The following is a 27,142-nucleotide window of genomic DNA, read 5'->3' on the forward strand; positions in this document are numbered from 1 at the left end:
TTAGAATGCTTGGTGACAGTTTCATAATTTCTAGTCACATTTAATTACTAGTTGTCAGGTTTACTTCTGCTGCCTAGAGGTTAGGCAGGTATTTATTTTAGAAGATCAACTCTACTGAACATTATTTTTATAAAATGGAGACAGGTATTCCAGCCTTCCTTTCCAGTATAGCAAAATGTTGTGTTAAATGAAATAACTTCTGGTAAGCTCTCAGTGGTAAGGAAAGTGTAGGAGGAGAATCCACATCTATATAGAATTTGAAATATCTTTTACTCATGCATCCTGTTTCAGGTTTTTAGTCTAAGGATGAAGGACTTCCCACATGCGTGTGATAAGGAAGAGCCTAAACTGCCATTTCATGATTTCAAACTGTCTATAGATCTTTCCCAATTTGTTCACTCTGAGGATACAGATGTTAGTGTCAGCATAGAGTAAAACCCATCTGTTTGGGAACAAATTTGAGATGAAAATAGAATTTTAAGTGTTAATAAATAATGCCAGAGTATTTCAAAAATGCCTTGTAAAGTGCCTTGAAAGAAAAATTAATATTTTTTAAATGCCCCCACTCTTCAAAGTCTGATCTCAAAAAATAAGATGATAGAGTCATCACATAAGAGCCTCTACATACTGCAGCATGAAATTGGTGATTGACCAAAGTGCTGAGTTTTGGATCAGCTGTGAGACTTCGGGTGGGAGGAGGGTAGCCAGGGGGAAGGGCTGTGGGTGCCTGCAGGGTGGGCGAACCAAACTCCTAATTTGGCCTCACTTAAAAACTTTCCATCTTTCTTTCCAGATTAAGCCTTCAAAAATAATACAAATTATTTCTGCTTAGTAATTAATATTTGCGCATGCTATTATTGATTGCGGAATATGCCTTTCCTTGTATTCTCCTGGAAGTTTCCCATAATAAAACTAACATGACATCAAGTCGGCAGATTAGAAGTGGAAGCACAAACACCAAGTCTCTAATGTGTGTAAAGCTACCACTTTTTATCCCTCCGTGGTTATCTGCCTCCCTTTGGTGAGGGCTTTCTCATCCTCAGCAAGGCAGGCTGAGCTGGTTAGGTTCATGGGGCAGAGAGGGAGGCACTTGAGCCAGAGGGTGGGCAGGCACCCCGTATTGATACCAGACCATTCAGTACCTCATTCTGGGTACTTCCCTTGACGGGCAGAGAAATGGAACAAATGTGGACTCTATCCACCAATAATCCATCATTCCGGAGTTTTATTCTAATCTGTCTTGAGTGGGAATGTGCCCATCCATACTAGGAGGGACTACCTTTCAGAGAGACGTCATCTATCATCTTAATTTTTCCATTGTCAAATGTACAACTCAAAATATTTTTGTTGTATTTTTGAATTGCTCTTTCCTAAAGTTATGGGATCGTTTTCTGTTTTATCCTTTCTTTGTTTCAAACTGTCTCTATTCCTTTTTTTTTTCTATTCCTTTACTTTAGAGAGCAAGCACCTGTTTAGAGAAAGCAAGGAAACAGATCCCAGAGAGTATCATCAAAAATAGTAAAATAAGAAAGGGCTTCAAATAAGCACCATAATGTATTTGATATTTAATAACTAAAAATAGTTTATGAACCACCTACATTTCAAATATTCAATTTCAGAATACATGCAGAAAATGTTTAATTTTCAAAAACAATATAAAGCAACAGCACCCCTAAGAATACTATGGGCCACATTCTTTTTTTTTGTTTTTGTTTTGTTTTTTGTTTGTTTTTATTATATATTTTTTAATAATAAATTTATTTTTTTATTGGTGTTCAATTTGCCAACATACAGAATAACACCCAGTGCTCATCCCGTCAAGTGCCCCACTCAGTGCCACATTCTTTATCAAAATAAATAGCAGTAAGGAGAGGACGTGACTGAGACAATTGGCGGCATGTGCATAATCACAATACGGAAAAAAAAATATAAAATAAATAAAAAATAAAAAAAAAAAAAAAACAATACGGAAGTATAACATTTTTTTTTTCCAAATTCTAAAGGATAAGTTGATTCTCCTTAATAAATTTGCTTGTGCTTTCTCTCCGGAAACACAGATCTTTGTTTTCGCAACAACTGATCTGAATGCAAGTTCGTATCCAGAGTATTTGAATAAAAACTCTTAAGCATCTCCTGGTTTCTGCAGGTGTGGATTCTTTAAATAGACACAATGCACCAGAGGAAAGAAATGTTTGGGAAAAGGAATACTGATAGAATTTTTAACTCCTCCCTAAGTAAGGAGCGCAGGACAGGTTTAAGGAACTTTAAGAATTTTCAAAACATGGAGAATACTCTGGGCTATAGTTTAAAGCAATTGTACCAAGTTCCATTGCTTAATTAAATTTTATTTGAATTCACTTTTTGTGCTGTGTCAGATGAAGTATTTGCTTTTTTGTAGCACTGCTTCAGAGCAGCCTTCAGTCCCCATGAAGCCCTAGAGAAAGGATCTCATCCACTCCTCTTAGAAAATGCTGTCTCCCACATTCTGAAAATCTTCACCTTTCCAAACCCTACGGTCTTTCTGTGCCTTCATTTTCCTGTAAGTCATTTTGCTTCCTCCCCAAATATTTATCGAGCATGTACTAGGTGCCAGATTCTGACAACACCGATTATTCCTTTCTCTACTTCTGTTTTGCACTTCCTTGATTCTAAAGCTCTGCTGTGTTACAAACCTCCATTTCTGACCTCTCGTCCCCGCTCCCACCCGCCCTGCCCCTGCCTTCCCCTGGGAATCAGAACTGGTGGCTTCCAAGGCTCCGTGCTTGATGTCTACTCTTCTACTGCTACAAAATTCCTCAAAGAATTTTATTTTTGTCATTTTAATTATTCTAGTCGTGAAGGTGTTTCTTAGAAGTGCTACTCAGAGCCCCCATCTTATCTGTAGGATATTTTAGTTTGATGATGCCCCCACAACCTCAAAGTCAACATGTTCAAAACTGAACTCTTATTTCCCCATGAAAACTTCCCTGTCTCCTTGTTTTTTCCTCTTAATCCTGGTGGTCTTTTTTTTTATTGTGCATTTGCATGTGTGTGTGTGTGTGTGTGTGTGTGTGTTTTCTTTTGAGAATCTTTTTAAATCTGTGCTTTTCTTGTCATTTCCACTGTTTTTGGTTAGCCTCTGTTTTACCTTTCTCCATCCTTCCTGCTTCCTCATCTTCAATCCATCCTAGGCTTCATCCTCAGACTAATCTTCCATAACAGTATTCTGTATCTTCCCCCAAGATGTCAAAGTCACAATACTCTCCTGCTCAAAAGGTTTAGTCGTTTGCATCACCTACAACATAAATTATAATTTTTTATACTCTGGTTTTCAAGACTTTCAGCATGTCCATTAATCTTAACCATGCCCTTCCCCCTACCCCACCAAAAGGATGCTTTCAACAAATAATTACAAAAGTCTACTGTATTTCAAGTATCATTCTAGGCATTGGCACTTGAGATGTTTCACTGAGTAAAAACAGGCAAATATTCCCACCCTCATAGAGCTTCCATTCTAGCAAGTAAGCAATAAAAGTTAGTAAATAAAGAAATTATATGTCATTATAAAGTGAGAAATGCTATGTAGAAAGGAAAAGTAACATGGAGTGAGAGAGATTAGGAATATTTTATGGGAAAGATTCAACTTAAATATGTTCTCATTAGAAAGATGACATTTGAGCCAAGACGTGAAGGGGACAAGGGCACATAGCCATGTGGATAACGGGGGGAAGAATAATCCAGATAGAGTGGACAGCCGACGCAAAGGTCCTGAGGCAGAATGATGGGCTTTGTGCATTTCAGAGACAGGCGGGAGTACAGAGAGCAAGGGGAGAGTTATGGAGGGGAGATCAGCAGTATCAGGGAACAAGTTTCCCTAGGGCAATTCTAGGAACTCTGGCTTTTACTCTGAATTAAATGGGGAGCCATTGTATGGTTCTGGGGGGAGAAGTGACACAATTGTGCTTTCTTTTCTAAAGCATCACTCTGGCTTCTGGGCTGACAATAGACCAGGACTGGGGGTAAAGGGTCCTGAGGCTGCTGCAGTAATCTACGTGCCAGATGATGAGAGATTAAACCCAGATATTAATAGCAGGGAGGTGGGAGAAAAGTCAGCAGCTCCTGGATCTCTTTTGTAGATAGCCCCATCATGAATTCCTAAAGGACATTTATGAAGTAGGACAGAAAGAGAAGAACCCAGGATGATAGGATGATGCCTATAGCTTTGGGACCAAGCACCTAGAAGGCTGGAGATGCCGCCTACTGAGATAAGGGAGGGTTCCAGATAAAGCAGAGGTGGAGGGGAGAATGGAATGTAGGTTTGAACATGCGGAGTTTGCAATGTCTACTGGACATCCGAGTGAAGATGGATAATCAAGACTACAGCCCGGCTGGGATAGGTCTGGGCTAAATGATATCTGTTTGAAATTTATCTACATGGAGATGCCATTATAAACCCATTAATTCCCATTATCGTTCCTTACCCTTTCCACATGTGCCTTGCTCCTTCCTGTCTCTGTGTTTGTTCATGCCAGGCCTGATGCCCGCAAGACCTTGTCCCTACTCCTAACCCATCCACATCCTTGTGAGTCCAACCTGAATCACATCCCTTCCCACAAAACTGTCACCGACCACCCAAAGCGTGCTCTTCCCCACCCTCCCCTTTCACATGTGAATATCTCATTTCTTTTGCTGAAATGGGATCTCTTTGAGGACATCTGCTATACGTTCTAGACTTATTTTGCATCCCCTGTAGCATTTGGCCGGTACTTTGCACTAAGTCAGTGCCAAGTCGTACATAAGACTGATTGTTTATGACAAAACTTCAGAGTTTTGATCTGGTTATTTGCCATCTCGTGAACTTTATCCCTCTAGTAATTACCATGTGGTTACTTGTTAAACTTATTTAAAAGAGGTGTATTTCTTCTAGGCTTTTTGGCATACACATAAAGCACAAATTGATGAGAATCAGACTGAAATCATCAATTAAAAAGCGCTTCAGGAAAAAGTGAAGCCAAGACTGTCTGCAGACAGACAAGGGATCCAGGCCGGACCTTGTCTGTTCCCACCCCTCCCTCTTTCTCAGACCTGCATCCACTCCATCAATCACCAGATGTTCCCCTTTTCATTCAGCCAGGAACCCCCAGGTTAGAGTTGGCCCCCACCTGAACAGGAACCCTATAAAGTCCTCACTGTTATGTATACCTGTGGTTCTCAAACTTCAGAAAACATCAGAATCACCTGGAGGGCTTATTAAAATATGGCTTGCTGAACCCCAGTCCCAAAGATTCTGATTCAGTACATCTGGCGTAGGGTGTGAGAATCAGCATGTCTAGCAAGTTCCTAGCAAAACTGGTGCTGCTGGTCCGGGAATCAGACTTTGAGGATCCCTGGAGTGCTCTGGATCACTCTGACCTGTGTATCTGGCTTTGCCCCCTGTCTTGTCTTGTCTCCTACTCCAGGCTGTTCTGGGTGCACTAGAGCTGTTCCAGCCACCGACCAGGTCACCTGGCCTGGTCACCATTCTTCTCTGGCCCTTCCTCATCCTAGTCTCAGGGCTTGAGAGCCAACTTATGACCTGGCCTCCAATTTCTTGCTTCCTCTTCAACCTTCTTCCATCAATCTCTCCTCTTTTCCTAAATCTTTAATCCCTTCCTCTGATCTGTTCAAATATCCTCAAATCTCAGTCACCTGTAAGTATATAGATAGAAAAATATAAGCAAACCTCTCCTTGACCCTGTACTCTCTCCAGTTATCATCCAACTCCTGCTTCCCTTTCTCATTCAGATATCAAGAAGAAACTTCCATCCCTGGGTTGGCCCTTGGCATTATGGTCTGGCTTCTAGCTATACTTCCAAAGCTTCTCTTGCTAAGGTTGACATCAACCACTGAATTGAAAGCCGTGGATGCTCTGCCATCCTTATCTTCCTGGACCATTCTCTCCTGCCTTTCTTACTTTTCCCTTTTTCTTAGGGAAAAAAAATCTTTCAAAAAAATTTATTTATTTATTCAGGAGAGGCATAAAGAGAGAGGCAGAAACATAGGCAGAGGGAGAAGTAGGCTCCCTGCTGGGAGCCCGATGTGGGATTCAATCCCAGGACCCCAGGTTCACGCCCTGAGCTGAAGGCAGATGCTCAAACACCGAGCCACCTAGGTGCCCCCATACTTTTCCCTTCTTTCTTGAAGTCTCTTCCCCCAAATTCTGTGGATGCCTTACTCCCCTGGTTTTGCCCCATTCTTCTCCCAACTATTCTTCATTATCTTCTTCATTTCTCTCTTCCTCCTCTGACAATGCTTCAAATGTGGACTTTCCCCAGGCTTCTACTTGTAACTATTTTCTCCAGAAATTCCCAACCAGTGTGTCAAGAGCTGGCATCATAGGAGTTTCCAAGATACTGATACTTTGGGGCCATGGGAGTAGCCTGACCTGCTTATCCTGGTGTGCCCGACACATGGTATTGTTTCTATGTGTGATGTCACATGACCCTACCTTTCAAACACTCCCCCAGGCAATTCCATCCTCTTTCCTCGTTTCATTACCACCACCACATTTTGATGGCTCCAAAATTATGTACCCAGACGAATCCCATGAGGAAAACGGGAATCACCTTTGAATCTTCCCTCTTCTTTCTCTCCCATACCTAAATAATTTTCAAATGTCTGCTCCTTGCCCTCCTGTCTACCACTACTGGCAACCCCTTACCTCTTGGAAAGGTCTAGTGGCTTAGTTGGCTAAGCATCTGACTCTTGATATCAGCTCAAGTCATGATCTCAGGGTTGTGAGACTGAGCTCCAAGTTGGGCTTTGCACTCAGCATGGAGTCAGCTTAAGATTCTCTCTCTCCCTTTCTGTCTTCTCCCTCCTGTCCCTCTCTAAAAATAAAAACAAAAACAAACCAAAAACAACCACAAAAAAACCCAAACCTATTCTCTTTTACCTGAATTCTTCTAGAACTCTCCTGACTGATCTCCCTGTGGCTTTGTAATTCTTTTTTTTTTTTTTTTAAGATTTTATTTACTTATTCATGAGAGACACAGAGAGAGAGAAACGCAGAGACACAGGCAGAGGAAGAAGCAGGCTCCATGCAGGGAGCCCAGCGTGGGACTGGATCCCCGGGCTCCAGGATCACACCCTGGGCAGAAGGCGGCGCTAAACCACTGAGCCACCCGGGCTGCCCTGGCTTTGTGATTCTTAAATCCACCCTCTACATAGCTGCTAGAAAAGTCTATCTAAAATGCAAATCTAACCATATTGCTACCTTGCTTAAAAGCTTCCAATGACTCATTGTCCACAGAATGAAGTCCAAACTCCTTTGCCCACCAGAAACTTCATGACAGAGCTTATTCATTTCATCTTCCAGTCTCACTTCCTCCCTCACACACCTCACTCTGTTCCTGCCTCCTGGACTTTGCCCCTGAGGTCCTCGATGCTGGAATGTTCTTGCCCACTTTATCATCACCACATGGCCCACCCTCCAGCTTGGATTCCCCTGACCTCCCCCGCCCTCCCCACCCTCACAAGGAGTTGACACATCTATGCTTCTCAGAATATCCTAGTCAGAATTCTGTTGTCGCACTTAGCACCTTTGCATTAAAATTACCGTCTAAGTGTCTCTCTCCTACCACTAGATAGCAAATTATATGGTATCCCCAGTCCTGACATGGTGCCTGACACATTGAAAATGCTTCGATAAATCATTGATGAGTAAATGTGGCCCTACGCTTTTCCAAAAATGAAGGCATCGCGTATATTCTAGAAGGGGCACCTAGATTCCTTTGGAACAAACATAACATCATCAAGCTTTAAGTTGGAAGTTGAGGGGATCCCTGGGTGGCTCAGTGGTTTAGTACCTGCCTTTGGCCTGGGTCGTGATCCTAGAGTCTCGGGATCAAGTCCCACATCAGGGTCCCCACATGGAGCCTGTTTCTGCGCACCCCCCCCCAATCTATCATGAATAAATAAAATATTTTTAAAAATTTGGAAGTTGATTTAAAATAAATACTTCTAGCTTCTTTAATTAAAAGATATATAAAGCAAAATTAGAACCTCCCAAACATAGACTCAAAGGACCGTTCAAATAATTTTATTTTCCTGAAATCAGGTTTGTGTGTCCCTTCATTTGAACTAAATTATACACTGCCTTGGAACCTAGATTTTTTTTCTCCTTCATTTTGTACACACATTTTATGTAAAACTTGGTAGTTCAGCATATTTTTATATGCCTATCTTATAAAATGCCACAGAGAGATTTTACAAAGAAACTGGAGCTAAGAAGCTGCGATCATCTCCAGTCAGGGACCAGAGTAACATGTGATCATGGAGGTCCTGCTTACTGGGCCAGTAGCCTCTTCCACCCCATGGGCCACTTGACCTTCACTTTGGGTTGTGGTTCTTTCCTTTCTTCCTTCCTTTTATTCTCTTTGTAATGAGATTTGACTCATAAGTCAAGTAGGTCCTAGACTATCTACAAATTTAACCAGATTAGAGAGTGTTTTGGGTGATAAGCTTACACATATACATGGGGGTTCCTTTTGCCATGCACATGGATGCCGAATTCCGTGCCAGCTGAAATTGCTAGTAAGCCAGCAATGACTCAATAAAAAGGAATTGAAACCATCCAACGTACTTCAGAACAATGATTTCAGATTTAGAAAATATCTTATAGTTCCTACAGTTCTACTACTATTTGGTGCTTGAATGCTTCTATACTTGTTCAAAAAGAATGTCCTCCTGTCATTGCCTGACCTTCCATGGTGACAAGGAACTCACTATCTCTAGAAGCAGTGTTGCCAATTTCAGAATTATTTCAGAGAAGTATTTTTCTCTATCTGTTATTTCTCTGTAATTTCCTCATGGTAAAAATAGCAAGCTTTTCCAGTTGTGAGAGCTACAGTCCTTAAGTCTGGATCCCAGCTCCATTGCTTAATCAGCAGCTTCAAGACATTGGCAAATAACTTAGTCCCAGATCTCAGTCTCTTCATTTGTAAAATGGATCAAATGAAGTAATACAGTTTAATTAGCGAGCACAATAATATGTTTGGTAAGTGCTCAACAAATACCTGTTAAATGAATGAATGACTCTTTTCTTATCCTTGGCTTAGTTTCTTTTCTTTTTTCTTTCTTTCTTTTTTTAAGATTTTAATTTATTTATTCATGAGAGACACAGAGATAGGCAGAGACACAGGCATAGGGAGAAGCAGGCTCCACGCAGGGAGCCCAACATGGGACTCAATCCCAGATCTCCAGGATCATGCCCTGGGCCTAAGGCAGGCACTAAACCACTGAGCCACCCAGGCTGCCCCCTTGGCCTAGTTTCAAAGCAGCAACTTCCCATGTCGAAAGACTGTGTTTTCAATAAGAAAAACTGCTTAATTTGGTGCAGTAAACAGAAACAGATGGCTTTCTTCCTAAGAATATAATCTTAAAGCAGTCCAGTTGACCAGCTCACCCACATCAAGTAAGAGGAATATGATATGGCAAGAATGCTGTCACTCTGCAAACTGAATCATGCAAATCTAACTTTTGCATCAGATAGTAAGAAGCATTATTTCAAGGTGCATCCGATTCCTGATCTTGTGACTAAAGCATAAATTTTAAGCCTTCCTGGAAGAAATCTTGACAAATCAGAGTACAAAAAAGAGGACACTCTGAAGAGCTATTGTATAGAAGATGGAATAGTGGGGGGTGAGGGGGAGAGGTTTCCACATAAGCAGAGCTCGGATGAGTTTCTGTTAAAGGCAAGAAGACTAAGTGGCCTCTATTGAAGCCACTTCAAATTTAAGAAGTCTATAATTTTAATGAGCAAACAGCATCACAATGACAAGCCCTTGAATACATCCCCAGGGAGGTTAACCTATCACTCCATCCACATTTGATCATTACTTCTATTTGCTTAAGTCCCAGGAGACTACAGCAAACGAGTGTATCAAGGCGTGCGAGTGAAGCATACAGTCAAAGATCTACTGGCAGAAAAACGATCCAGGCAGACAAGTAACTCAAGATTTAACGTAAGTCTCAATTTAATTCTAAGTCCTCTTTTAATGTTAGTTATTCCTCCTCTCCCTTGACACCAAGTCTCACTTCTTGAGTCTGATATTCTCGATAGCAAAGCCCTCCTTGACCTGGCACACACTTATAATTACTACCATTAATATCATGGTACAGGTGTCAATCTGTGAGTAAGCCCTTCAAGAACTCTGTGAACTTATTGGCTACCTCAGCTAATGGCAATAAAAGGATGCTATGTCCTGACTTTTCCATTGCTCCCAGTCATAAATTAACAAAAGCTCAGCTGGTGAGGATAATGTTAACCATCATCAATGTATTATTCTAAATTTGTTAGAGACAACTTTAAAAAATCCTCTCTATAGCATGCAAAGTTGGATTGAAATAGCCTAGTAAGAGATGTCTTCTGTCTGAAACCTCTGTCTACCATCCATATCTTCATAAATAGCTCCGCCCTGTGCTTAAAATGTTTAAGTAGTTGCACCCAGAGCTCCAAAAGTGATTCTGGAGTAGGAGTAGTGGTTGGTTGGCTATCAAGATGGGTTTGTGATCACTTAGTCTATTGGTAAAATGTGACAACATGAATGTCAGGCGTCTGTTGTGCATTGCTGGATGTGGGACACAAAAGCAAATGTGGTAACTATGTACAGCCTAGCATGGCGGCTGGCACACTGGTTCTTCCAGTGGGGCTGTTCAGAATATCAGGACTGTGTTCAACACCATTCCAGGATCAAACTTCTGAGACATGTTTCAAGTGAACCAACTCCAGATTCTAGGTCCTCCCATCCAAGAACTTTGATTGCACATCTGTCTTCCTTTATTTTAAAGTGCCCCCTTTCTTCTAGTTCAACAAATGGAGCTTAGTTGATCAAAATAAAATCGGAATAATTGGCTCCCTGTGTGTTCAGTGTTTCTCAGTGCCTGCTCAGTCATCGGGGGTGTGCATTACAAATTTCCATACCAGTTTAGTCTCTTGAGAGAGAGGATGGAAGGGAGGGAGGAATTCATTTTTTTAAAGATGTTATTTATTTATTAGAGAGAATGAGAGTGTGCGCAGAGGGAGGGTAGAGAGAGAAGCAGACTCTCCGCGGAGGAGGGAGCCCAATGTAGGACTCGATCCCAGGACCCCAGGATCATAACCTGAGCCAAAGGCGGATGCTTAACTGACTGAGCCACCCAGTTGCCTGAGAGAGGGAATTCAGAGTCCATTCCAAATGAACCTTCACGGAAGATAACGTGGATTGTTTGGCCACAGCTACAGCCAGAATTGTGAGACCTAACAGACATTCTCGGCATACTGTCAATTGGAAGACAGGAATCACAGTGAGAATAAAGACATAGTAAAAGAACAGATATTGGATCTGCCCAGTGTGAATGAGGTTCTAACTCATTCCTTGGCATCATCATCAATATATACACACAATGATAAGGCACAATGCCAGATAGAATTAAGAAAAAGATGAGAAAGCATAGTATTTCCAAATAGTCAATATAACTATATTCTTCTTTTTAAAATTACCTAACATATTTTGGTTAAGATCTGTGACTATCACATAATATGTTTTTATTATTTTTTTATTTATTATATATATTATATTATATTTATTTATTATTTTTATTATTTTTTTACTCTTTTGAGAGGGTGAAAAGATACAACAACATAAACATAATAAACCATATTGTTTGATTTTATTTTAAAGTGCAGATGCCTGATCTCTGTTCCATGTCTATTAACATAGAGATTTTGGACTGGAGCCACAGAATGGTCATTTTTAACCTGCACTTGGGTGATTCCTTTGCACATCAGAGTTTGAGAACTTGACTCTAGAGCAAAGAGCAGGGGTTCAAGCCTCACACAGTCAACGTTCTCATATCTACCCAGATTATAATTTGTCGAGTTATTTCTGTTGGCCCAGTGACACTGACAGTGTTACAGTGAAAGTGGATACAAGAAACATATAATACATAGTCTATGCCATTAAATGCCAAATAATGTAGTGGAAAAGAATAAGATTTATACATTTAAAAAATACAAGCCCACATAACCAAGCACTAGACTAAAGACGAAAGACCAGGTGGCATGTGATATGCCATGTGATATGAAGACTACAATACTATTTACATAAAGACAGTTTAAAGCACACTTCCTTGTGTGTTGTCTCATTGGATGGACATACAAATCCTGTAAAATTCATATTTACATGGTTTCCCATTCCACAGATGGAAACATGGAGAAGATGCAGGAAGTGATTGTTCTCAGGTTGCACAGTTAGCAGGTAGCAAATCTTCTGGCTCCCAACTCAATATTCCTTTAAAAGGGACAGATCTATGTGGTCTGGGATAGAACAATCTCTGACTCACACCATCTTGGTCCATTTGGTCTTCTGTAACAAAATACCACTGACTGGGTTGCTTATAAACCTCAAACATTTATTTCTCATAGCTCTGGAGGCTGGAAGTCTAAGATCAGGGTGCCAGCATGGACAGGTTCTGGTGAGGACCTCTTCTGGGTTGCAGACAGCTGGCTTCTGACTGTGTCTTCGCATAGAGGAAGGGCCTAAGGAGCTCTCTGGGGGCTTTTTCATAAGGGTGTTGATACCATTTGTGAGGGCTACACCCTCATAACCTACTCACCTCCCAAAGTCCCACTTCTTAATAACATCACATTGGGCATTAGGATTTCAACATATGGATTTTGGAAGGACACGTTCAAGGGCCATAGCACATGAAAACAGGGAAAATCAGAAGACAGGAAAATATATCATGTGGCAAGAACTTCTAGGATAAGAAAGGTGCAAACCGGGATCCCTGGGTGGCGCAGCGGTTTGGCGCCTGCCTTTGGCTCAGGGCGCGATCCTGGAGACCCGGGATCGAATCCCATGTCGGGCTCCCGGTGCATGGAGCCTGCTTCTCCCTCTGCCTGTGTCTCTGCCTCTCTCTCTCTCTCTCTCTCTCTCTCTATCATAAATAAATAAATTTTTAAAAAATAAAAAGAATTGGCTTTAAAAAAAAAAAAAGAAAGGTGCAAACCCACCCTAACTATGGTAGTTATTCTCAGGCATCAAGTGCATAGGCAGCTTGAACTTAGCCTTGTCTATGTGGTCACGTATATTAACTGATGTCTCAACACTAGTATCTTACTCTCATCCCTACTCCAATCACCTCTTAAATTTAAGTGATTAAATGCATGTTTTCCCAAAATATGGTTATTTGGCTTAAAATACCTCCATAAATTGATTTTCCCTTTCACCTGTTAACCACTATTCTAGATTATCTGTATATCTCAGGAAAGACACAATATTCTTTGGAAGATTTATTTCTGTCCCTGTTGCAAATGCAACCTGATGAGCAGGAATCATGGAGACTCATGTTGCTGGTGGGCACTTGGGATCCTAATTGCATGGATAATACCGAGCCTACCTTCTCCTCCTCGTGCCAGTGCCGCAGGCAACAGTGAGTTGAACATCTTGAATAAGTTCAGATGGGGAAGCCATCCTTAGGCATGTTCAAACTTTGCTACTGACGGCATGGGTAATAAGCAATGAGAGGCCAGCTTGAGGCGATTGGAGGCCCTCCCATGCAGCTCTTCCATACAGAGTGGTGCCAGCCCAAGGAATGGACCCTCAAAGATCCCACATCAAAACCCTAGAACCTGTGAAGGTTCTAGGCAAAATATGTGATTCAGTTAAGGATCTTCGGAGGAGGTACCTACTCTAGATTATCCCAGGAGATATTGCCTTGCATTACTCTGAATGCAATCACATGCATCCTCATGAGAGTTTGAGAGAGAGAGAGAGACACACACACAGAGAAGACACACAAAAGAGCAAGAGGCAGAACAGTCAGGAGGCAGAGGTTGGAGGCGCACAGCCAACAAGTCAAAGAATGTGGGCAGCCACCAAAAGCTAGAAGAAGGGGATCCCTGGGTGGTACAGCGGTTTAGTGCCTGCCTTTGGCCCAGGGCGCGATCCTGGAGACCCGGGATCGAATCCCACGTCAGGCTCCCGGTGCATGGAGCCTGCTTCTCCCTCTGCCTGTGTCTCTGCCTCTCTCTCTCTCTGTGTGTGTGTGACTATCATAAATAAATAAAAAATTTAAAAAAAAAGCTAGAAGAAGCAAAGAATAGATTCTCCCTTAGAGTCCCACAGGGAGCACAGCCCTGCCAAAATGTTGTTTTGGGCTCCAGGCCCTCAGAACTGTACAGACAGACATTACAGTCTTTATAAGCCACCCAGGTTGTGGTAATTTTTTACAGCAGCCTAGGAAGCTAATACACATATATGATGAAATGTGTGTCCCTCTGGAGAAGTATCCTTTAGGAAGTGTCCATTTGATGCCCAAATTGGTGCCCCACTCTCTATGATAACACTTTGATAAGTTTACACAGGCTCTGTTAATCCATCTTCACCACAATTTCCTTCAAGAACATCTGTTTTTGATACCATGAAATGTTTTTCACATCATTGCAGTAGGAAAGAAAAGGAGAGAAATCCCTTTCACCAAAGACTGGACTTAAAACCGCTTTTATACGTCCTAGCCATGAGCCTGTGGTTTCACACTATTACTGTGGACATCTGGTTTTAAATAATGGTTTTTCTCTTGCCTTCTCAGTTTTTTCTGTGTTATTCTTTACTACATTACTTGTCTTCTATCAGAATATTTAAAATATGAGCCATTCACCCACATCTAGTACCAAAAAATATATATAATTAGACTTTTGATGTAGGCTTTTATTGCTTGTTTTTTTCAATTACACGATTTCAATTGAGTTTCATAAAAGCAAATCATTGAAAAATTTTAATAACCTCGCAAAATTCAGTGAACTCTCAGTTATCTATTGTAAAGAACAAAAAGGGATAACAAGAGGAAGCAGTAAGTCTAATAGCCACAATTTTTCATTTTGCTTTCAAATTCAGTGAATGATTTGCAGGCTCTTGAGCTTTCTAATCAAGTTTTTCCTAAGCTATCATAAAAATTCGTTTAAAATCATTGAGTACACAACAGCTGGCATGAGGGAAAAAATTTTAACTTACTAAGTAGGAAACGACAATCAGGCTGGAGTAAAAATTATCAGCAGAACAGGCAGTGTGGAGGAGATTGCGATGAGCCTGGGATCAGGGTCTGCTCTTCAGTCTCTTTTATTGGTTTATGGGCATGCGAACAGCTATCTTGCTTATTCATCAAAATGCTATGGTGAAGAACAATAAGGAAATATCCAGGAAAGTTATTTTAGATTACTATTCCACATAAACATGAAAGAAAATACATAAAGATTTCTAGGTTGCTTTGAAAGGTCTGAACTATATTTATATTATATCAGTCTTGAATTGTAGATAGTATATACATTACAGACCAAAAGTTAGCTGTTTCCACTTGTCATGATTCTTTTACATCTATCTCAATTGTTTGCTTTCCAAGTCATAATGACTTACAATTATTTTATTTTTCTATATTTTCTAAATCCTTACATTTAAATTAGCTGCTAAGATCTCCATGCCAAGAATACATGAATAAAGCCATATTGTCAGCTGGGTGTCCTGGTTAATATTTCCTAATTATTTCTGGAAGGAAAACATTGTCAACATAGAATGAACTATGACAGTAGTGTATATTGATGGAGAAATTCGGAGTAACAGAAGGTAAATGGATAACCATGTTGTGCATTTATGGCTTAGATAATTGAAAGTGTTTGATCTTTATTGAGAGATGGCCAAACTCTAACTGTGAGACAGATGTGTATTGCCTAGCTCCATCCATAATAACTGTCTGCCCTTCTATCAAGCCTGCTAGTTAGAGATTTGTTTAGTTACATATCCAGCTGCTGTTTTGCAGTACCAATCACATGCACACTTCAGTTACCACTGGGTGGAAACATAGTGATGTCCATATCTGTGATTTACATTTGGGTTTCTTGTGAAGTGTTAAACACACACACACACACACACACACACGCGCGCGCGCGCAATCAGAAATTGTATATTCTAGCATCGCAAGATTTCTTTAATTTCACTGAAGCTTTGAATGATAACATCCAAGACATCTCTTCTGTACCAAAAGAGAAAGGCTCCTTCCTCAATCTGTTTCAACCCCTCCTTCTGGCTCTCGGTGATCTTGGGCAACTCCTTTCTTCTCACTGGCCCTCAGCGTCCTTGTGGCTGGAAGTAGAGAGTTCGGTTCTTCCCGTTTCAATATTCAATTTGGTTCCATAGCTTTTCCTGACCTCAGAACATGTCCCACCCATGGACAAGACTATCCCCCAACTTCCAAGGCCAAGCTGAACCTCTCTTTGTTCTGAGAAAGATAAATCCCCTTTCATCTAGTTCAAGTAGAACTTCGCAAATTGAGTTTGCCAGGGAAATGGGGAACAGGAAAATCCTGTAAAGCACAAGAGCAATTATGTGGAGTGCAAATGTTCTGACACTAACTTGAATGTCTAGTCAAAGATTGGTATGGGTGGCACAGTGGTGCTGACTTCGAAACCTAGGTCTCCTCCTGTCACCTCAGTTCTCTCTGGGGTAGATAAGAATTCTTCATAATAATAGTTATCATTTGGCTAAGCTCTGAAATAGGGAGTTATAAATATTTTCACTTAAATACCTTAAAATATATGCCATTTATCAATGAGAAGTACAACAGCCTTGAGAGGGTGGCACTCATATCTTCTTAATATACATTTCTGGTCCAAGAAAGAACTATCTTTGGAAACCCCACTTTGCCTCAAGGCCTCCACTCAGTCCTCTTGTCACCCTTCAGATTCCATGCATGATGTTGGGTCTCAGTCATGACCTCTGCTCCTTCTCAATCCACCTGTCCCTGCAGTGATTCCATAGATTGTTTAGATGATGCCACACCCAGCCTGAATTAGAACCAGCACCCTCTGTTCCTATGCTGGCCAGATACCCTCAAAGGAACTACACATGAAAAACTTCTTGGTTTCCTTCTAGAACCTGTCTCTAGCTCTGTCCTAGAACTTGCTTCCAGACTATAGTTCCTTTCTGTCATTCCCCACCACTCCTGGACCTCTGATCTCTTGGGCTCACCTGGCACCTGGCCCTCTCCATAAAAAGAGAAAAACATTTCCTGAACCAGAATCATAGAGTACCACACTGACCTTGCAGAAGCTTCTCTGCAGCTCTCCTAGATATCTCTAGGGCCTACCTCACCCAACCCATACTTCACTGACCTTTTGCTCTTGCCGAGGGGTTACTTTCTTGCTGTGCCTTTTGATGAAGTGTGGTTTCTTTTTTGAATGTTACCTAGCTGCCTGAGAAGCTGGTGTCCCATGGCTCACTCTGGAGAATGGACGTAGAATGTCACTTCTCCCACTTGAGAAGGCAGAGTTTGTATCAGCTCCCTTTTGAGGGCTGGAAGAGACAGACCCCTGAACCCAGGGAAATACAGAGTTTACCAGCTCAGCTGACCTGCCATCTCTGGTGATCCACCTCTTAGATGTTCCCCCAGTCTCCCTAGGGTCCAGCATTCTTACATAGTTTCACACAAAAAAACCTCATATGCATATTCCTGATAACTATAACAGCTACTAAGGAAAGGGAGAGTCATTTCCTTATGCTCTTAACTTCTTACAAAAGGTTGAGAAAAGATGAAGAAAGGTGGACCACCAATGGTCTCATTCCCTAGACACTAAGCCAATTTTTAGTGTTTCATGCTAAAGACAGATGGAAGCTTTTACTGATATAAAAATCTAATTTTAATCAAGATGTACCCCTCAAAGCCTACTAAAACTTGGATAATTTATATATTGTGCTACTTCTCTTTGGTATTCTAATGGTGATGCTACAACAAAGAGGAGGCTAAAAGAAGAAAGAAGACTACAAACTGCTTATCCATGCTTTAAATTTAGGGAGTTAGCCATACCCTCCCTTTTCAAGGAAGAAATCCCAGCCATTGCAGCCATGATTGTCTTGTCAAAATAAGAACAGAACACTTGTATGTAAAATTGAATCCATGGATGAAGAAGGGTAAGATTTGGGCAGTAGCCCCAAGTTCAGAAGACATGAGTGCAAGAAAATCCCATACGACTGCTATTACAAGAAATACCCACGCTCTTCTCTGATTTCTTAAACTTTGCTATAAAAATTATTTTTTAGCTCAACTCTCATAAACTGAACCCGTCCTACAATGTAGTTTGGCTTCAGTAAGATTTTCTGGGTTGCCTGGACACAGCACATGGCCATCAAATGACCCAGTGTGCCTTCCTGCTATGCCAGTGTTTTATTTTTCTTATTTTTTAGAAGTACCTGATCTTTTTGTGTTTGATTGCTAAATCTCTTAGGAAAACTATTATTTTTCTTTAATAAGTACATCTCACTTGTCCTTGCTATTTTTTTTCTGAATTGTCATCAGAAGGATCCACTTATTTGTAATGTTTTCAAGATAATCAGTGTCTACCCTGGGAGTGCCTTCCCCAAATGAGCACTTTGCATATTGCCTGTTCACATTGTCAACTCATCCCCTTTATGAGCCCAGAAAGAATTAAAAAAGGAAAAAAAATTTTTCTTAGCAGGCCATGCCTCCTAAACTCAAAATGCCAATGTTTGAATACAGAGGTACATATTATGTCCTTGGCATTCATTTGAATGAATGCTTTATCTATGCCTTTCAAAATAGTCCATTGTCTGACTTTAATTAGCCCACTATCCTGCCTTGTTTATAGAACTGAACCACATTTCCAGGGCTTTCCATGTTCTCCACCCAACCACCTGCTCTTTCACAATTGCAGAAATTTTTAAAAATAATAATAATAAAGGGGAACCTTTTGCAAGCAACTTATTTTTTCAGCTGTTCTATTGGTTCTGTGGTTGTTGTTGTTGTTGTTGTTTTAAATATCACAAAATCTAAAATATTTCCTGGTGGTGAATTCTTTCATGCAGCTTGCAAAAATAATCAGGTTTTGCAGTGAAACAGCTATAGCAAGTCCATCTGGCAGGGCTGAAGTTCTGCAGATCCTGTTCTGGCCGCAGTTGTACAGGGCCATTTATCAACAAGCATCCCAGTGGCTTCTGTTGTTCTTACTTAGCTACATAAATACAAATAGCATTCCAAAGGCGGATCAGGGGTAAAATTAAAAAAAAAAATGTGTTTCATTTTATAACTTAGGTAGCAGAAATCACTTTCTCACAGCGACAGCCTGGACATTTTGTGCCAAGCAGGAGAGGTTTAACAGTAAAATTTCGAGAAACTGTTAGAAAGTTGGAACCCTATAGCTGTGTTAACTTTCCAAAGGACATAAAATTGTTCATACACCAGAAATTTAAGACACTTGGGAATCATAGTTTTTTTTTTTAACTTTGAGATTTACAATAAAGATATGACCCTAATTCTATTTATTAACTTTCATTAAGTATCTGTTTTAATTACAAAAGAATGCAAGGTAAAATTTCAAATGGAAGAAAAGGTATAGAGTAAAAAATAAAAGTCTGATGACCTCTCCTGCTTACCCATCCCCTTGTTCTTCTTCTCCACAGTACTACACTGAGTTCTATGTGCAATATTCCAGAATTTTACTAGGACATTTTATTAAAAAGAAATTAAGTTGTTGTACCAACAAATCAATGAACGTCAAAAATCTATGTTCAATATTTACATATGCACTATTACAAACATGCATAAATTAATGTACTCATGGCAACTTCCCTTCCCCCAAGAGAGAATCTAAACAAGACTTTAAGTTTTCATTTCAACTCTCTACATTTGAAGGCTGTAAGTGAATTATTTAACCCTTTTATGTCTCCATTTTATATCGATTGCATAGTACCTACTTTGCCAGAGGCTGGTGATAATGAAAACAAAGTGCACAGAACCAGATGAGCAATTTCTTTGTGAGATCAATCCTCTGTAATCTAGGACTTTGTAGGCAAAAAGCAAATGTTTTTAAGGATATATGTGTCAATATTCATTCCTCACAAATCTGTGTGGTTTCAGGATTGGACCTATACGATATACTATTAAATCATTTAAGGATATAGGGATTTTTTTCTTTGTAAATAGTACAATCTGAGGGAAACGTGCCAGCCCCCTCTTTACACACAGGCATCAGTGGGAAAGTTGGTGACAAAGAAGAAAAGACAGAAAGAGCCCTGGGAATTGGTACAACCGGGACAGGTGGCCAGCAGCCCTCGGCACTCACACGGCGAGTAGCAGCCCTTGGTGGGCTCTAAAACAAAGCCACATATAAAGTTTGATAAATGTCACCTGCTGATCTCCTGACGCTCCGCCCCCAGGAGAGCCCATCAGACCCTCATCACTGGATCTCTGTTCAGTTGCAAAAGCCACACACTCACCCATCATCCGTTCCTGACCTACTGTTGTCAGCACCAGATTAAATTTGTTGGAATGCCAATACCACTATGTCTACATGGCTAAGAAGCCTCGAAAAGACCACTGCCTGCTTCCGGACAAATTCCAAGCTCCCCAGCATGGCTCACATGGCTCCCTTTATAACTTGGCTCCTATACCCTCCTCCAGTGTCTCGTCAGCCTCCTGTCCACACACTTCCTGCACACGTGTCCATGTCTGTAACATGCTGGCCGCACACTCGAACCTTTGCTTTCTCCTCAAATACAATGCCCCATATCCTATCTCCTTTCTGATGTCCTTTCACCCTTCCAAACCAGACTCAGATCTCTCCCACAATATCCTGTGTTCAGCCACCTTCCCCCAAAATAGCAACTCACCCCCACCCTCCAGCCTCTACCTGTACTAAAGTGGCTCTGTCACTTACTAGCTTTGCGACGTTGGACAAGTCCTTCATACTGTCTGGTTAGTTCCCCAACCTATTAGTCTAGAGATAATAACTTACAACAATCTAATTCATTAGTTTGCAGTGAGGATGTAATGTTAATAATGAGGGTGTCATTATAATGCATACAAGTCATTTAGCACAGTGCAGAGTACATAAAGCACACAAGTATGAGTCCTTAATAAAAATGAGACACATACTGATATATGTAATGTGCCTGACATGGAGTCTGGCGTGAATAGCATTTCTATTCATGAAATGCTAGTCCTCTGACCCTAGTCATACAGTTATGCAACTGTCTTCCCTATAAAACTGTGTTCTCTGGGTGTTATTCTGTATGTTGGTAAATTGAACACCAATAAAAATTAATTTATTAAAAAAAATAAAATAAAATAAAACTGTGTGCTCCCTAAGAATAGATACCATGCTTTATTCCTCTTTTTCTTTCTGGAAACTACCATAATCCTGGTGCATAGTAGGCACGCAATACATTTTTATTTAATCAATTAAATGAAACTCTTGCTCCTGACAAACAAACTTGCTTTCATTTCTTGAAAAATATTTTTGCTTTTCTACTTCTGTGCTTGGCTCACAAACTTCCTAGTACCTGGGAGCCTCCCTTCTCCTATCTACATCCACTCATTCTTCAGTGTCCATTTCAAATGCTCTGTACCTCAGTTTCTCCCTTGTCTGACTCCCAGAGTATGTAGAGCATAGGCCACGCACTTGGAAACTAGGTGCATGGACTCCAATATCGCCCACTATATAATGTGTTAAGTCACTTTCTCCCCAGGCAGCTACTCACCTCCATCCCACCTCCACATTATATAATCTAATGGCATTGGAATCCATGAGCTCTGCACCACAAGTGACTTTTTCCTGGGTATGTCTGCATCAGTTCCTTGTTGCTGAGTGAGAACCCACCCTTAGTAGGTGATAACAATTATATATTTCTCCCAATTCTGTGGGTTGGATGGATGTTCCTCTGCTGGTTTCCCTGGGGCTCAGTTATTCAGTTGCCCTCAGTTGGAGGTTCAGCCATGCTGGAAGTCCAAGATGGCCTGCTTCAAATGTCTGGCAGTTGTTACTGGCCATCAGCAGGAGCATTGGAATACACTTCCCCAGTCACTTCTCCTCTAGGAGTTGAGATTGACTTCCTTAAGAGACCACAAGGTGGTATTTCAAAACAGGTGAAGGTGAATGCTGCAAGTCTTCTCGAGGTCTACACTCTGAAGTGCACACAACATCACTTCTCCTACATTCCATTAGCCAGAGCAAGTTACAAAACCATCCTAGACTCCAGGGGTAGAGGAACAGACTCCACTTCTTAATGGGAGAAACTGCAAAGAAACTGTGGTCCTAGTTAATATACCACAAACGGCTTATCTCCCTAAGTGAATCCCAATCTAAGCCCTGGAGCTGCATTTTGTCTAGCACCTGCAACACTCAGCACTGGATCTCGCACATCAGAAGGTGCCCAGGAAATATCTGATTTGTTGGAGGGGCAGGTGCAGTGAACTTGCTTGTTACATTATTGAGAGCTTGATGGAGCAGAAATTTGGAAGCCAGAAAGTCTGGGTTTAAATCTAGTTCTGTAATTTACTAGAAGGGTAATCTTGGGCATATTGCTTAACTTCTCTGATGCTTGCTTGGTTTCCTTATTTGTAAACCTGAGATGATAATATCTAGTTTACAATAAAATAAACTCATATAAAGCGCTTGGCACATGGTAGATGTTTCAAACTGTAGTTCTTATTCATTAATGGACTATTTTTCTTATTTATGGTTAAATTGCTATGTAGCTCAGATGAGTGGCCCATAAATCAAAAGCTGTCTCAAACTTTGCAAAACTAATGAAATTAGAATAGACTTGACATCCTTCATTCATTGTGCAAGACTTCACACCAATCAGAATGCCCCTGCTTCAACTACGTGCTTTAACATTAACAAAGGCATCTGATTCTCTATGCCCATTTTCTTCTGGAAGAAGGAGGTATTCCAGCCTAACACGGATAACCACTTAAAGACTGATTATGTTACACCCAGCATTATTATATTCATTTCAAAGTTGGAGGAAAATCATGACTTATGGTGGGTCTAAATTCAGCCACTAAAACACGGTTTTAGGGGTGCTTGGGTGGCTCATTTGCTTAAACATCTGACTCTTAGTTTGAGCTCAGGTCATGATCTAGCAGACGTGGGATCAAGCCCCATGTCAGGCTCTGCACTCAGCAAGGAGTCTGCTTCAGATTCTTTCTCCCTCTCCCTCTCACTCATTCTCATTCTCTCTCTCTCTCTCTCCTCTCTCTCTCTCTCTCTCAAATAAATAAATAAATAAATAAATAAATAAACAAATAAATAAATATTTTAAAAAAACAAACAAACATGGTTTTAGAAGGTTCAGTATAGTGTCACCCACTTAATCCATCTCTTAACCATAGTGTGATGACAGTGAGACAGTAAATACATAAAGTGCTATGAATTCTTTTAAAAGAGAGCCCAGCTATTCATAAAGGGCTATGATTATTATTATTTAGCATTAGCAGCAAAGATTAAAGAGACACCTTCTAAACCATGTCATTAGAATTTAAAAATAAATTATATAGCAGCATGAAAAATCTTATGCTAGTCGGAGGTCTTTTCCTTAGTACATTTCAATATATTTCTTTAACTAGGTTGGCACTTAAAATATTATAGGGTCATAAAAATGATGATAACTGTACTCAAGGTGAAACTTCTAATCTTATCACTTTATTACCTTGGTGACCCATTAGTTCAAATTAACTCATTTTCATGGAGGAGCTCTTGGGGCAGCTGTGAGGCTGCTGTGTAAGCTACAGGAAGTTGCAGGCTGGCAAATTTCATTCAAATATAAACCTCTGAATTTGGCTACCTGGCATTGCAAGATCCTGTTGTTTGCAGTATGCAAAATAAAAATTATATACCATCTTACCTTGGTCAAAAGTTATAGGCTCTTCAATATTAATTTCAATATTATTTCTGGAGGATTCATATGATAAGAGGCAACTGTATGAACATAATATTTTGAGTGAGGAAGAAAGGAATGTGAGTTTTCCCTTCATAAGTGCAATGACAACTAGTGATATGCTATAGACCCATATTTTAGGCTGTTCTTTCTCAACCTATAAAAAACTGAGAATGAGATGGGGGAGTAAGTACCAGTTCTGAAATCTGTCCAGTGAAGGCCTTCCCAGTCCCTACCCAGGGACTTTAAAACTCAATTCTATGTTGTGTGAGGCAAACTGACATGGCACAATATCATTGCCTTTTATATTTACCACCCCCCACCAAATATCTCCCAGGCCACCATACAGAGGGTAGCACTCATTATAGCTATAAAATAATTAATTTTATGGAAATGTTTTATGTCATGATTATAGAAGTGGGTCACATGAGTCTGTCAAAATTTGTCAAAATTTATCAAATTGTGTGTTTAAAATTTAGGAATTTTGTTATATGTAAGTTGTACCTCAATAAAGCTGACCCCCTAAAAACAGTATATCCATTGGATGACTAAGGAGATGTGTGTGTGTGTGTGAGAGAGAGAGAGAGACAGAGAGACAGAGAGAGAGAGACAGGAAAGTATCAATCTCACTAAGTCTTTTTTTGTGAGTTTTGGTATAATTTTATGCTCTCTCTGGATGTCCCTAAGTCTCCTGTGTACTAAACAAAATTTAACTACTTAGGATATTTCCCATTTTTATTTTTGAGATATTAGAATGCTTGGAAGGCAACATAGTGCTTTAGATAAGAAATCAGCTCTGAAATTCCAAAGGTTCTTATTTGAGCCCCCCAACCACCATTACTACCAGTTCCACCTACTAAATAATGTGGGTTATTTCTCTTCCTGGGTTCCCTCATAATTAAGATGGTAATAATATTACCTATCTTTGGGGATTACGGTGATCACTAAATGAGATGACACACGTGGTTAACAGTATACTTATGAAGTGACAAGTATGGGTTTATGAATTACTTCTATTATAATTTAAATCTCTGTGAGAGAATTTGAAAATTAATGGAAAAATAAAATCTTTTATGCTGTCCTAAAAAGAAAGTTATCTACATCTAGTTGCAATATTTAGCTGTTCAACTGTTTTGGTCAGACTAGATGGTCTGAGAGTGGAAAGATCTCACCCACAACAAAACTGGGTCCTGCATAAAACACATTTTATTAAGTTGTTGATCTGGCAGGAGGTAAGGGAAATCTCCAAGATGGAGGGGTTGTAGAAGGGAAGTGTTGGCATGGAAGGCTGGAGAAAGGTCTGATCAGAAATTAAGTCATTGAATGATGAGAAGGGAATCACACCAAAAAGGCAAGTTCCCCTGAGAGCAGGTGTCCAAATCAGCTTTATGAATGAACTGATCCCTGAGCAGTTGCCAAGGTTGGGGAGCCGAACTTGGGACTTCAGGATTAACCTGGGGAACCTGGAAGGGAGCTGGCTTCCTAGAAATATAAACATAAATCTTCTGGAGGAAAGCATTCTCAAATTAGAACCCCAGATTTTTACAGATTAAGGTTAACCAGATATAAGCTTCAACCAAAGATCACCAAGATGCATAAGGAAGCAAACCACTATGAGTGAGAGTCAGCATAAACAATAAACAATAAATTTAAATTCCTAGAACTTTTAGATATTAGAATTACCAAATACTAAATATATAGTAACTTAATAAATAGCAAACCCTCAATGAGAGACTATCAAAAATTACCAAGCAGATTTTTTAAAAATCCAGATGGAATTTATAGACATGAAAAAATATGTATTTATTGATAACTTTTCAAATTCAGCGTATGAGTAAAACAACAAATTAACTATAGCTGAAGAAAGAACTAGTATACTGGATATAGATCTGAAGAAGTCTATAGCAATTTATAGCAAAATACAGAAAGAGAATCATGGATATAGAGAATATAAAGGGAAGTTTGAGGTATAGAGGATAAAGGTAAAAGGTTTAACATACATCTAAACAGAATCCCAGAAGGAGAGAATGGGGATGATACAGACAAGGCAGTATGTAAAAAGAGGACAGTTGAAACTCTTCCAGGGGTAAAATGAGTTTACTTTGAAGAAACTTGAAGACAAAGAGAGTCTATTAAAAAGCAGAGATTTATAAAATGGGCAGAAGACCTGAATGGGCATTTCTTTCCAAAGAAGATACACAGATGGCCAATAGACATGTGAAAAGATGCTCAACATCATTCATCATCAGAGATATGTAAATCAAAACCACAGTTAGATATCATCTCACACCTATCAGATTGGCTACAGTCAAAAACACAAGAAACAACAAGCACTGGCGAGGATCTAGAGAAAAAGGAAACCCCATGCACCATTGGTGGGAATGCAAACTGGTGCAGTCATTGTGGAAGACATGGAGGTTCCTCAAAAAATTAAAAGTAGACGACCCTATGATCCAGTAATTCCATGACTATTTACCCAAAGAATACAAAAAAAAAAAAAAAACTAGTTCAAAAACATATATGCACTACTATGTTTATGGCAGCATTATTTACAATAGCCAGTTTATGAAAGCAGCCCAAGTGTCCTCGATAGATGAATGGATAAAGATGATGTAGTATATATATACAGTGAAATAGTACTAAGCCATAAAAGAGAATAAAATCTTGCCATTTGAAACAACATGAATGGAGCTGGAGGGTATAATGCTAAGTGAATAACAAACAGACTCTTGAATACAGAGAACAAACTACTAGTTGCCATAGGCGGGGGGGGGGGGGCAGGTGTGTGGAATGGGTGAAATAGGTGAAGCAGATTAAGAGGTACAAATTTCGAGTTAAAAAATACATGTCATAGGGATGAAAAGTACAGCGCAGGAAACATAGTTGATAATATTGTAGTAACATTGTATAGTGACAGATGGTAACTACTCTTACCACATGAGCATTGAGTAATGTATAGAATTGACAAATCACCACATTGAACATCTGAAACTAATACAACATTGTTTGTTGACTCTACTTCCATAATAATTTTTTTTAAAAGCAGTCAGAAAAATCATCCAAAGTATAACTGCAAGGTCAACAGCAATCATGGAAGCCGAATGATAGTGGGGCAATATCTTTGAAGTGCTGAGAGAGGAATAACTATAAAGTTACAGTTGTGAACCTAGCAATATTATCTTTCAAGTACAAGAGAAAAAGAAATGATATTTTTGGGTAAATGAAAACTGAAACATTTTACCACCATTTCCAGCAGGAAAGGAGTTTTCTGAAGGATTACTTTAGAAGATAGAAAATGAATCTTAAAAAAAAAATCTGGAAGAAGAGTAAGCCAAGAAAATGGTAAACATTTAAGTAAATCTACTACAGATTTAATTAATGAAATGATGACAATGAAGATGTCTAATTTGGGAAGA

The 27,142-nt window shown here is 39.9% G+C and overlaps 1 protein-coding gene across 1 annotated transcript in view; it reads left to right on the forward strand.

Annotated features, from left to right (window-relative positions):
- Positions 1-4,303: 4,303 nt before the first annotated feature.
- Positions 4,304-27,142, forward strand: part of POU2AF2 (POU class 2 homeobox associating factor 2) — a 31,138-nt gene continuing 8,299 nt past the window's right edge. Inside the window, exons 1-2 of the mRNA XM_055305267.1 lie at positions 4,304-4,376; positions 9,874-9,983. Of these exons, the coding sequence (XP_055161242.1) occupies positions 4,304-4,376; positions 9,874-9,983 (183 nt within the window). The remainder of the gene's footprint in view (positions 4,377-9,873; positions 9,984-27,142) is intronic.

The sequence above is a fragment of the Nyctereutes procyonoides genome, unplaced genomic scaffold, assembly GCF_905146905.1.
Source record: "Nyctereutes procyonoides isolate TBG_1078 unplaced genomic scaffold, NYPRO_anot_genome, whole genome shotgun sequence".
Classification (NCBI taxonomy): domain Eukaryota; kingdom Metazoa; phylum Chordata; class Mammalia; order Carnivora; family Canidae; genus Nyctereutes; species Nyctereutes procyonoides.